The sequence below is a fragment of the Microsporum canis genome, genomic scaffold (assembly GCF_000151145.1).
Source record: "Microsporum canis CBS 113480 supercont1.1 genomic scaffold, whole genome shotgun sequence".
NCBI lineage: Eukaryota > Fungi > Ascomycota > Eurotiomycetes > Onygenales > Arthrodermataceae > Microsporum > Microsporum canis.
Window position 1 is genome coordinate 2,420,460 of NW_003299169.1, and position 12,794 is coordinate 2,433,253.

A 12,794-nucleotide genomic window follows, 5' to 3' on the forward strand; every position below is an offset into this window, starting at 1 on the left:
TGGTCAATATACCTTAGCAAGCCTAAAGCAACATGACCTCCAATACCCGGGCTGCCAGGCACCATCCATTACCATGCAGACTACCTCCGCAGCAATACATGACTTTTGACGACTTCATGCTTGAGTCCGGCCATAAATTAACTAATGCCACTGTTGCATTTACCTTTAGTGGCCTTCTACCACCCGCCCACCAGTCATATTTGATATGTCTAGCCACGTCATGTGCCAAATCTAAGAACTTGAAATTTAATACCACATTTGCGGCGCTACCTACTCCCTCAATACCTTACTTATACTTAGTATCTCTTTCACCCTCTATATTGATATTGTATTTATACTAGGTTGTAGGTCGGGAGCATGCTTCCTCCCATGCTGCGCGGCATGACAAAGTGCTAGCATCATAGCTCTCTTGCCACCAACTCCTATTTTCTTAACATTTTGCTCCTTCTCTAATAATAACAACTTCTTCTCGTCCGACGATATGAACTACATACAGCCTTTGATCATATTGAACTATCTGAAGGTAAGCTACCAAGACTTATAAGATGGCGTTACCTAGGGTTGTTCTTCAGCTAACGCCTCCGAGCAAACAAACTAAAGCTCTCTCGATTAAGCAGTTTCTTCATAGCTCGGAAACCATGGACAGAATCCAGACGAAATTACAGTCCAAAGCCATCAATCCGAAACGGCTAAAGCTACATCCTATTCCCACCCCAAACGACCGCAGTATTGGAGTATACTATGATCGGGTCACCGCCGAAGATCCTGACTCAAAAATTGTCAAATATAACAAGTCTCTCTGCCGCCAATTAGAGCGGGCTCGCCTTTTTGGCCGAATGGCAGATTCTGACAAAAATCTATGTTTCTGCCCCTTATAAATCAAATCTCAACTCTTTCAGACGGGCCAAACATGTAAGTCAATGTAGCTATTTATTTCGCATATTAATAGTTACTAAGATAGATTATAGGAAGAAGAAGAGCGAGACAAACAGATAGCAGATCAATTTAAGCAGCTACAAAAGCAAATAAATCAGCCTTTTGAAGAAAATGCCCAGTTACGCGACCACAATATTGCGAAACAAGCGGAATTAGAAACAACGCTATGCGTTAGAGCCAATCTCGGAATCGGGAATTTACTTATCGATATGGCGCGAAAGCTCCTGGCCAAGGAGCCACAAGGTTCAGCGTCTACAAAATTGAAAGAACAAATTGATGGATCGACAACCAGAATTCAGCAACTCGCAACGACCATAACCGATCAACGCTTGGTGGAGGCAGGAGTCCCAACTAAGTATCGGAAAGAATTAAATCGGTTGCCTAGTGTATGTATATATATCTCATACCACAGATAACTCCATGCTAATATTTAAATATAGTGGGTCGTAAAGCGAAACGAGTCGGCTCATGATTTGGCCTATGATCTCGCAGCTGTTCTGTCCCATCCTACCATGCAAGACCTGTACGAGCAATGGGCAGCAGCATTCCCGTTCGTATATGGCAAAACAATTTCACAGCTTATAGAAGAGAAGAAGACCAACGATCACCACTGGGTGGGCAATGATTAGAGCCTCCTTCAACTTCTTCAACTTCTTCAACTTTCAGTTTCAAAGTTAGTCCTCACTAAGTGTTACGATTTGTTATGCTGCGCTTTACTACTATTATACTAAAAATCCATTCTGAACCCATATACAGAATGAGAGTCAATGACAGGACGCCTCAATTCACCGTTTACTAACTTGTCTCACTTATCACTTTCTCTGCACGCACCGTACTTGACAGATCTTATCACCTCGCGTTTTTGTTTGGATTGAACTTTCAAGCTTCTTGCTCCCTCAGGCTTCTGCTCTCTCAGGCTTCCTGCTCTCTCAAGATTCTTCCTTTCTCAAGCTACTTGCTCTCTTAAGCCATTACATTCTACAAAATATTCTTGTCTACACGCTTCTCTTCTTATACAAGTGGCTTTTGTCTAAGGCCGTTCTCTCTTGGATCGTCTTGATCTTCTCCAGTATACTAATCGAGCAGACTTGCTCGTTCTTGCCCTGACTACGCAAGAGCCTCGAAGTATATTGTCCTCGCCATTCTAGATCGGTTAGAAAATATGCGCTCGGGGAAGTCCCTTTACCTTGAGCCCGGTATCACTGATATACAAGCTGCAATTGCACTCTCTAAGACGCTAACATCGCAACTCCAATCCTTAGGGCGAACCACCAGCCCGTGGTGTTTAACCTAATGCGTGATGAAATAATGAGAGTTTCGCCATGGAAGCTTGCAACTTCAGTACGAGGGTTAAGTCCTCGCGCAGATGCTGTGCTACTCCAAAGACCTTACACCTCGAGGTACAGGCTGAGATCAATATCCTTCTTGGAAATGATCGTGCTCGAGCATGGCAGTTCATAGAGCAGTGGCGTGTTTTTGCAATCGAGAACCTGAGGCACCATTTTGACTTATGGTTATATATCGAGAAGCAGATTTACCAGGACGACTCTTATCAGCTGAAATTTGAACCTTTCTCCCTATAATGGGAACCTTCTGGAAACTGGCCCTCCAAGGCCGAGTCGAAAGAGGGAGGACCAGCCATGGTTATAGTAGTTAACTAGTTAGTTACTTACTTGGTAGGAGGCTAGAAAATCAAAATCAAATTGAGAAATTGAATTGAAACTGGTATACAATTATAGTCACTCTTAATAATAGCCATTGAATAACTCTAATAATTCATCTGCTCACAGCCTCGAATATAAGAATGTAGGTTAACTGATCTCCTAACCCCAGTCCCCAGGGTAATATACAGAGTACTGTTATTTCTATGTGTATCCCCTAGCCACAGAGCCACTCGCAAAGTTGCTGAGATGCCCTTGTTTCCTTTAACTCGAGGAAGAAATTGGAAGTGTAGATCCCCTTCCTACCTATTGCGCCTAGCTTCCCTAAGCCGACAAGGACCTCAGCTAGTCAGTGCTTACCAGCCAGAAGACCTCAGGTTATACTTGGGACTCGGATATAGTCTTGCCCCCCTTCCTCTATATTATATCAGAACTAGGGACTGTCTCCTATATAGTCCAACCCCAACACAAAAAGATTCACCTGACTTCGATCAGTTACTTCTCTGGTCTTAGCCCCAGGTGTCCTTGGATTACTATAGCACTTTTGGTAACACCCCGATTTACTCCGTACATAGCAAGGAACTGAAACCCCCTGCGGTATCCCCCACCCCCATCCTCAGGGCTTGTGAACTACTGGCATTCTTATTGGTGAAATGGCCCCGAACACCCCGTCATCCCCAGAACTGATGGGCCTAACATGCAGCTTCCGGTTATTTTGGTCGCCACGTCTTTTCAACAGGAAACTGCTGATCAAGTTACTGGTCAAACATCCACTCTCCGGCCGTGTTGACAGGGAGAGAAACGTCTGGGGCGTCGCTGTCGATGCAGAGTACGCAAGATCTCGTAAGTGTCTCTCAAGTCTATCTCATCGAGCAACATCTATCGAGCGCGGCCAGTGTTTAGATAGATGTTGGAGACGGGTTCATTCCGTAAGATCCATGGCCCTCCATTCGGTTAACTCTGAGGAAACGGTTGTGTAGTTCGCTCTCTTACGAGCGTACCATGTATTATTAGATGCATGCGAGAACAGGGATCATCGACTGCGGGTTCTCATGGCTGTACTATGTACTGAACTGATACCGCTTTGGGCTCAAGTTGGGGGCTGGTTGAATTGCGGTATTGTGATGTTATGTATAGCAAAGCATAGTACTGAACTGGAGCCTGCTTCGTAGATGAAATCGTGCACGCTGAGGCTTCGGAAGGCTTTGTTCTTTGTTTGGGGCCAAATCTTGTAAATTGTCTATCTGGGATCCCTCAGCCTGGCACCTGTGATGGCTCCATCCAGTGAATATTTCAGCAAGGAATGTTACTCGAAGAAATAAACTGACAAAATATCAAATATAAAAGGCAAAATTCAACCAAATAAACGAGTACTGGTTAAATATAAATAAGGAAAAAGGCCTTTGAACATGTGACTCAGGCTAAACATACCGACAGAAGACGCTTTAGACAGAGACAGGCATATTTCGTCAAGAAAAGTTGTCAAATAACCAGAACACTACAACAGTAATACAGATATACAACTTGGTTCTCCAACTCGTGGAATATGGAAGAGGATTTCCCACAAAGCTCGGATGGCCTAGAGAAATACAGAGTCACCCGGCTTCCAGATACTGCATATTATATCTCTGATTTTCTTTCAGAGGACGAAGAAAAGATAATTTTAAGCAAGGTTAGTAGCCTTTTTAAGTCAAGAAATATCTGTTGGTCAATCATTGATAAATACGAAGTACGTGAGCTTTCAGCTAACTATCGAAAACCGCTTCATGAAAGCATATGTAGGTAGTATCAGTGCCGGCTCCGAAATGGACACATCTATCACGGCGGCGGTTGCAGACATGGCCCTCTGCGCTCAGTAAATCCAATACCCTACTAGCTTCACCGCTCCCAGGCTGGCTGGAATCCCCTATCGCCTCTCGATTTCGAGATATGGAGATCTTTACCGACTCTCCTCATAAATCTCCCAACCATGTGCTTATCAATGAATATCGACCAGGCCAGGGCATCATGCCTCATGAAGACGGTGCAGCATACTACCCGATCGTTGCGACAGTAAGTCTAGCGGCGCCAATCATCCTAGACATATATGATAAGCGACAGAGCGATCTATCAGTGGAGATGGAAGAGGCGGTGAGTGGACAGCGTCTTCCACGGTATAGGATTTTACAAGAGAGGCGAAGTCTGCTGGTTACCACTGGGAGCCTATATTCTGATTATTTGCACGGGATTGCGGAGAGACTGTCTGACGACGAACTTGGGCCGGAAACAATATGTAACTGGGGCAACTTAGGTGACAGCCACCTCTTCGAGACGGGGAAATATGAGAGGCAGACACGAGTCAGCTTGACCTACAGGGATGTGCTGAAGGTATCAAAGCTTGGAAACAGTATAAAATTTTTGAGCAAGTGATGATAATAGAAAGGGGGGAAAGCATATCATGATGACAATCCCATTACTTATGCAGTTTACTTGGCCTTGGAAGTTTTGGGGGTTATGTCAGAAGCATCTACCATACTGGCGGTAGCATGACCCATCTATCTTTGACCTTTTCCACTCCGAATTTCTCACCGTACCACCTTTTAGTTGCTGCAGCAGACGTCCCCAGCTGCACCACCGTTAAAATCAGAGCGGAGAAGATGGTCATGTTGACTATTGATCCTGGTGGTGCAGCAAGAACGCTTAGCGAGAGGTATATCGTGCATTCAGCCGTATAGTGTGGGGATATTATGCTGACGAAGGCCGGATGCACCGGGAGAGTATATTTGACAAGAGATGCCAAGTACTCGTGGCAATCATACTGTATTCCAGAAGCAAATATGAACACCGGTATGAAGATTAGTGATCTTAGAGAAGGTGCGGTTATGGTGGCGTCGCCCAGCGGCGTATCAGTCGAGAGCAAAGTTGCTATATTTTTATGTTAGAGATCCCATTAGCCAATCTAAACAAAGGAGAAGCAGGGCCCTAACCTGTTCCTTCAACCCAGATTGCTACCCCCATGGCAACGTAATAGGCAAACCCGTAGAGCCAATGTCCGCCAAACATCCTTGACCTGGACGGCTTCGTGAAAGAGATGCACTCATACAGTCGACGGCAGGCCTGGATGGTAAACAGGCTCCAGCAGAGGAATATCTGGTTAAAGGACATGGAACCCTTCCTGCTATCTTGATCAACCATGCTGGCAATAAGCTGAAAGGCCCAACCTCTAGTCAGCAGTTGGTACCACCAAAAGAACGACAGGCCAACGGCGCAGTAGTAAAACTGGGTAAAGTAGGAATGCGGCACATCCCATGCAGCTATGGAATTTAAGAGTTCTGTAATTCTACTCCGCGAAGGGGTTGTCACCGCAGTAGTACTTTCATCTGCGGCTCCCTCCTCGCCTTTGGTCGACGATGTAGATCGAGCACCATATGATATAAACTGGCCTCGAAGGGTCTCGAAGCTGTTGATAGCCATGACCTACCGATCTACCAAGTCAGCAGAGTCCATGAACTATCTCTTTTCTTTCTTTATCCCCTCTGTGTATTCTTTTTACAGGTCATAATATCAGGTCCCGTACACTGGCAGCTAATACCACATATCCTCCTCGCATCAGGTCGATGAGATCCACACCAACGAACACATGGTCGAGATCGAGTCCCATGCTGACCTCCCTGTCGACTACAGGGATAATCCTGTCAGCCAGTCCTTTATATATTAACTGCGATTGTCGTGGAAAAGCTGCTGCTGCTGCTGCTGTTTATTTTCTCTTGGTTTGCAGCTTTTTTGCCTCCAAAAATAAAAATAAAAAAAACATTTGACACGTGACACAATTCCAGAACCAGGAGGAGAACCAAAGAGAGGAACTTGTCCTTTTTTCCATCTCGTCTTCATCTCGTCTTTTCGTCTGCCTGCCGTCTCGTCTCGTCATATACCATCTCATCCTGCCCATCTCATCCCCTCTCCTCCCATCTTCTATCGTCTTACGCTCTAGCATGCCGTCCGTCTTATATCAGGGAGTTATAGGCTGCGTCCAGAAAAGGCTAGCGCCATGCCATAACGGGACTAGCGGCGTCAGGGCCTCTTCTCTTTTTTTTTTTTTTCCTTCTCTTCCTCGCAACAAGGACGAAAGAGAAAACCTTCGTCCGCGAAACCAACTTTCTTTCCCATCGCTTCCTCCCTCTCACCCCCCAAAAAGCGACGACACGCTGCTCCGCCCGGCCAAAGGGAGGTCTGCGATACTGATAGACTACTGCTGCCTACTACTGCAAGACGTGGTTGGTCACCTAGCTTTCGCGTTGTTTTCACTGGCCTGGAAGCAGTTCGCAAGTGCCTCGTTTTACGTGGCCCATCATCGAAGGCAACGTCGCCTCTCCTTTTTACTGACTCGACGTCGATTACTCGAGCCTCCTTCTGCCTGAGGATGCCACAAGGAGGCTCGATATCTCAAGTTTAACCGCTATGAGTGATGTTGACACGGCCTCTTCGCTACCGGATACCTTGAACTCCCATCGTAGAGCCCATCATCACCTTGCTCCCAAAACAACTCTGGATCTGCCTCAAAGGAGGACCGCCAACGGAGATGGACGACCTGCGGCCGAGGATGCGGGTGTAAACGATGACGCCTTGAGCGTCAAGGCTGATTCCGAAGCAGAGACAATCATTCAGTCTGGCAGGGAGGAGATGTCACCGGAGAAGAAGAGGACCTACGTTCGACATATTCCCGGCCAAAGCGACAAGAATGAAGCGGATAATGCTGCCCGAAAGACTTCCAAGTTCAGTCAGCCTGGTAATTGGCAACTCGGCAAGAGGAAACGACCGGATCACGACCATGATGACACAAGATCGTCCCTACGAAGCAACCCAAGTTCCCGGGCATCAAGTCCCGTTCCGGCCTTAAAACAGGAGAAGATGGAGGATCCCCAGGTGCTGTCTATCATCCAGGCCCCTTCATCTCCCCGTGCTGATGATGCTACGGAGCAAAAGCCAAGCGATAAGCTCAAGAGCAATAGGAAACCGGAAGGCGCTAGTGTTGCCACCAGGAACACCCCCAGCGAAGGACGCAGGTTTAACCACCGATCAGGCTCCCCTGGCAATGAACCCGATGGAAAGGCCGACTTGCACCCTTCACGTCATCATGACAGGTCACCCTCTCCTCCGATTCGCTCGCACAAGAGGGTAACGTCTGATTCTGTACACTCTCCTCCGCCCTCCAACATTCAAAAGAGGAGAAAGGTACCTCCTCCTCAACCACTAATTGACCAAAGGCACCATCCTTCGGAAGGCAGGGCGTCTCCCTTCTCTGCCTCAAGCGCCGGTTCACCTCCTCCAAACCCACGCACTCGACGGCTCGCTTCCTGCGACTCCTACCCTTTCTCACCCATGAAGCAGATGCAAAATAAAAAGTTACGCGACCAGAATGGCCGAACACGTCTAGCTAGAGCCTGTGCTGCGCAGGAAATAGAGGCTGCCAAGTGTCGACAGGCCGAACGCCCTGAAGACCTTAATGTTCCCGACAATGCTGGGAACACGCCACTCCAGATCGCCGCTCTTGAAGGATGTGCCGAAATAGTAAAGTTTTTGATTGAGGCTGGCTGTGATATTCATACCAAGAATATTGACCGCGATACCCCTCTCATCGATGCTGTGGAGAACGGACATTTGGATGTCGTCAAGATACTTCTAGAGGCTGGTGCAAACCCTCGTGTCGGTAACGCCAAGGGCGACGAGCCATACGACCTTGTTCCATCTGATAACGAAAACAGGCATGAACTACGGCGTGTTCTCGCCGATGCAAAATATAACGGAAATAGACGCCGGAAGTCAGATGATATAAGTGGCCACGGGACTGCGTCGACCAAGGATCCTCGCTCGAGGGGAGTTTCTGCTGCAAGCTCCCCCGATTCCCCCCCTCCTCACCATGCCCAAAGCCCTCCTCCGCAGTTTGGTCGGCGGAAAACCGTTAGGAGCGAGGCCACTCGAAACGACTTACTGTGGACGAAACCTACGTTTGAAAACCTTCGAGGCTTTGCAGCAAAGGGGGACATGGCTGGAGTAGCAACCATCCTAAATATCCTCCAAAAAGCTGATACGGAGTCCTTGATTGCAGCAGCAAAAGGTGGACACGACGAAGTTCTTGGACTATTGCTTGGAATGGGGAACCCAGACCCAGACCCAGAACCTCTTGCTAATGCAAACCACCGACCCGGCCATGATACGCCTATGTTGGCGGCTATTGGAAGAGGCAACATCGATGTGGTTAAACTTCTACTGAACCAACCAGGGTTTAATCCTACGCGTACGGACCCAGATGGTCGTCGATTTTTTGAGATTGCGCAGGACCGCAAAGGTGAAAACTGGCGATTGGAGTACGACATATTGAGGGAAGCATACGACGAGTATATCGCCTCGCATCCAAAACAGCGAAGAGTCGAATCAAGATCCCCCCGAAGATCTCGAGATGCACTCAAGGTAGCCAAAAGACCCGATCGTGACTCCGCATCCCCATCTTCAATCATGCGTAAAAGTTCAGGGAAAAATTCAACCACTCGTCAAAGCGAGGACGGATCAAAGGAGTTGAAAACGCAAAAGGATAGGAGGAGGGCTGATGGTACATTATTTACGAAGGAAAGGCCGAACCCAAATAAAGGATCAGGCCGCGAAGATTCCCACGGGCTAATCGATGAGCGGGATAATGGTCACTCCGAAAGGAAGCCAAAGATTTCATCTGAGTCCCGCACCCCGCGGGAATCTACCCCACTCAAGCAAAGCGAAGAGCCGGTCAAGCGTCGGCGTCTTATTGCTGGGCGTCCACCGCCAGATCATGCCAAGCGAAGACTGAGTTTGATGTCTTCAGACTCGTTTTCTGGCCGTGAGGATACTTCCAAAGCCGGAGCCACCGAAGATTCAGCTGAGAATGGTCAGAGATCTGAGAAACGCAACCCCGTTCTAAAACGAGCGCGGAACAGCGTCTCGCCAAAGCCAGTCAAGACCCGAAATAACGATAATGACGAGCTTCGTGAGAAACATTTGAAAAAGCGGCGAATACATTCAAATGAGCTTTCAAGTCAGTCTCAGTCCACCAGTGAAGCAACAAATCCCAAAGTTGAAGGTGACACACAATCGTCAAAAGCGCACCATGGGCATCGTGAAAATCCCAACCCCAAGACTGAAAGTTCCAAGCCAGCTGAAAACTCCACGAACCATAATGACAAATATCACTCTAACTCTCGAGACTCTGTGGCGACTAAAATTAAGCGTCGATTATCTGATTCAGGCACCAAAACTGAGGGCGCGTCTGAGAGCAATTCCGGTGTTAAAGTGAAGTCTGAAAGACATCCCGAGAAGGAACATGTTTCTGCAGAAACAGAGCTTGAACGGGTGGAAAAGGCGCACGCAAAAGCGCTGAAAGAGGCAACAGAGGCTAAAATAGCCGTCGAAAAGGCAGCCATTATCTCACGTGAGAAGGCCGAGGAGGATGAAAGAAAGCTTGAAGAAGAGCGGAAACAGCAGGAAGAAGAGCGAAGGCAGGAAGAGGAACACAAGCGTAAGGAGATGGAACAACGACGAGCTCGCCAAGCGGAAGAGGAACATCAGAGGAGACTTGAACAAGAACGTCTCCGCCAGGCACGCATACGAAGGGAGCAAGAGGAGCAAGAACAGAGGCGACGAGATGCCCTTCCTCACCGTCTACGCACCGCCGCCAATCTCATTGGTACCAATGACCCCAGGGCTAGAAGCCATGATTTCCTCAAGAAGGTTATGCCTATCTTGCAGGCTACACGAAGTGACCTCGAGCCGCTGTGCGACCCTGAGCTGAAAAACGAAAAGTGGATTCTTAACTTCTACGTTGCTCTGTTACTTGCTACGAACGACCTTCAACTCTCACAGTGTATGTGTCTTCGCCCATTGATACTCTATAATGCGGACATTTACTAATTGGCAAATAGATCCAAGCTGGGAAAAGAGGATCGCAACTCCTACCCAGAGGAACAATATTTGGGATTGTAGCGGGCCCATGCTATCCAATCCGCAGCAACTTAACCCAGTTAAGGCTGACGTCAATGACTATTCTCGCATATATCAGGAAACCAAACCGTTATACGAGAAAATGGAACATGTCTTTTGGGTAAAGGTACATTACGATTTCACTCCAAATTCAAAACGATAAAGAGTAAAGGGTATAAGCTAACTGAAAACACCAGTGCTCTGATTTTATGGATCTTGTTCCCCATATTCCCCATCTCCACGGCCTCAATATCAGTTTTGTGGGCATGCATATTGACCCCGAACCTTCAGCTTCGCTACAGGATGAGCCACACTCGATTAATGGCGAACCGAATTATACTACCCATAATCCTCTGATAAATGGCTCATTTGAGCCTAACGGCGTCCAACACAGCTCTTAAATACGCAGACCGTGTTTTGAAGATATCATTCATGACATCTAACTGTACGGTTTCTTCCTCAGTTCTTTTGTCCACTGTCCAGCGTTCGTTTCTTTTTCTCTTTTTCGTTTTGCAGCATGCTTGCCTGTTTACTTGCAACCACATTGTTCGAATATTTGTTCCCTAAAACTGGCTGCGTTCATCATCTTGGCGACACGGAACGTTAGATTACTTCAACGGGTGATCATGGGCTTTTGTATGTAGATGCATGTTTCAAGGCGCTTAGGGGGGTTTTCTGGAAAAAGGTGGGAAAGTCGGGCATGCACATTATTCTGTTTATGTCTCGTCTGCATTCTATGTTCGTTGTCTTAACGTGTGTTGCGTGTGCGAGTTTTGGATGTCTGGAATTGGATGGCTGGGTCGATGTTTTTCTTTTCTCTTTTTTTTTTTTGTTTTGTTTTCTTCTCTATAAGTTTACCCCCCGTACGAGCCTGAGCACTCCAGGTGCTCTACATTCATGTCAACTATCTTTACTCGAACTTTGCAGCGTTATGTTGGAATAAAACGAGGGCTATATAACCATTAGATGCCTGACGGTCAAGTCTTGAACTCGATTACGTAATAAGAGCCAACATAAATAAGATCAGAAAATTTTCGAGTTGTCTCAAAACTTCAACTTTTTCACAGTGTTCAAACCATTTTGGCTGCCTTTAGTTGGGCGTACAGTTAAGTCATTGACACTGAGATATGAAGTATGCTATAACCCAGATATATCCTCCAATGATGTAGTCTGTGATGCATCTAGCGAAGATGAAGCTCTACCTGATCCGTCACGCTGAGAGTGAGCACAACGTCGCCCAGGTCTAGTACGATGAGGATCTAATTTTGTTTCCTCTATATGGGTTCAATACTTACTCCATGCTCGTTGCAGTGCAGGCGTCACAGACTCTGCGTTGACAAACCACGGGATGCTCCAGATCGAGAAGTTGGTTGACTACTTTCGTCAACAAGACGTCCGGTTCACTCGAGTCTTCTGCTCCCCCTTGCAGCGAGCGCGGGTGACAGCTGATGCCTTGAAATACCACGGAGATACAGAAGTTCAATTGTTCATTGTTCCATGTCTTCGCGAGAAGAAATTTGGATCTCTCGAGGGAAAATCGTGGGTCTCTTCCCATGCAGCCGAGAAGCAGGGCGAGGGTAATTTCGTTCCAGCAGAGTCGCATGAAGAACTATCCTCGAGAGCGAGGGGGTTCCTTGATGACCACTTGTTCCCTTTGTTACATGATGGCGAAGATGAGGAGACTGTCGCCGTTGTATCTCATGGAATCATTCTGTCCGTTTTATGGCGGACTCTGAAGCAAATGTGTGACCCTCTTAATTTGACCTTCGGTCCCTTCGCCTCACTTGACAGCCATTCCATCATTTGGTCAAATACAGGATATCTCGAGCTGGAGCTGAATGGGATGCCATCTAACTTGAGCATCAAGGTACTTACGATAAACGGCCGTCGACACTTGGCTAACTTGAAGCGCACCAGGGGGTGTTGGCAGCTCTAAGCATGACCCGAAGCAAAGAAAGATGGAATCTTTCTTCCGGCCTCCGCCATAACATTATCTAAAAGGTACTTGAGTCTCCATCCCTTCATTGTCATCCCCTCACCTTTCTCCCACCAAATCAATATGATGAATACAATACACAGACCTGATCCGAACATTATATGTGGATACAGCATTGTTGCCTTCCTTCTGATACCTTACAACTCACTCACTTCGATGTCATTCCAAACCTTTCGCGTTACTCGGTAACTGACCTTCGGTCTTAGGGAGCCAAGCGA

At 47.2% G+C, this 12,794-nt stretch overlaps 6 protein-coding genes across 6 annotated transcripts; 5 read left to right on the forward strand and 1 right to left on the reverse strand.

The window, feature by feature from the left end:
• Positions 1-638: 638 nt before the first annotated feature.
• Positions 639-1,565, forward strand: MCYG_00891 (uncharacterized protein; the record flags this gene model as incomplete). Its single annotated transcript, XM_002850741.1, has 4 exons — positions 639-734; positions 814-912; positions 969-1,322; positions 1,377-1,565. The coding sequence occupies 4 exons, from the start codon at positions 639-641 to the stop codon at positions 1,563-1,565; spliced, it is 738 nt and encodes a 245-aa protein (XP_002850787.1).
• Positions 1,566-3,250: 1,685 nt separating this feature from the next.
• MCYG_00892 (uncharacterized protein) lies at positions 3,251-3,885 on the forward strand (the record flags this gene model as incomplete). The annotated part of the gene is made up of 2 exons (XM_002850742.1): positions 3,251-3,440; positions 3,770-3,885. The coding sequence occupies 2 exons, from the start codon at positions 3,251-3,253 to the stop codon at positions 3,883-3,885; spliced, it is 306 nt and encodes a 101-aa protein (XP_002850788.1).
• A 258-nt stretch (positions 3,886-4,143) lies between these two features.
• On the forward strand, positions 4,144-5,006 carry MCYG_00893 (calpain; the record flags this gene model as incomplete). Its single annotated transcript, XM_002850743.1, has 2 exons — positions 4,144-4,269; positions 4,380-5,006. 2 exons carry the CDS (start codon positions 4,144-4,146, stop codon positions 5,004-5,006), a joined length of 753 nt encoding a protein of 250 aa, XP_002850789.1.
• Positions 5,007-5,103: 97 nt separating this feature from the next.
• On the reverse strand, positions 5,104-6,237 carry MCYG_00894 (conserved hypothetical protein; the record flags this gene model as incomplete). The annotated part of the gene is made up of 3 exons (XM_002850744.1): positions 5,104-5,501; positions 5,564-6,053; positions 6,154-6,237. The coding sequence occupies 3 exons, from the start codon at positions 6,235-6,237 to the stop codon at positions 5,104-5,106; spliced, it is 972 nt and encodes a 323-aa protein (XP_002850790.1).
• A 797-nt stretch (positions 6,238-7,034) lies between these two features.
• On the forward strand, positions 7,035-10,981 carry MCYG_00895 (ankyrin repeat protein; the record flags this gene model as incomplete). Its single annotated transcript, XM_002850745.1, has 3 exons — positions 7,035-10,464; positions 10,523-10,707; positions 10,778-10,981. The coding sequence occupies 3 exons, from the start codon at positions 7,035-7,037 to the stop codon at positions 10,979-10,981; spliced, it is 3,819 nt and encodes a 1,272-aa protein (XP_002850791.1).
• A 774-nt stretch (positions 10,982-11,755) lies between these two features.
• On the forward strand, positions 11,756-12,578 carry MCYG_00896 (phosphoglycerate mutase family protein; the record flags this gene model as incomplete). The annotated part of the gene is made up of 3 exons (XM_002850746.1): positions 11,756-11,826; positions 11,892-12,447; positions 12,498-12,578. The coding sequence occupies 3 exons, from the start codon at positions 11,756-11,758 to the stop codon at positions 12,576-12,578; spliced, it is 708 nt and encodes a 235-aa protein (XP_002850792.1).
• Positions 12,579-12,794: the final 216 nt, after the last annotated feature.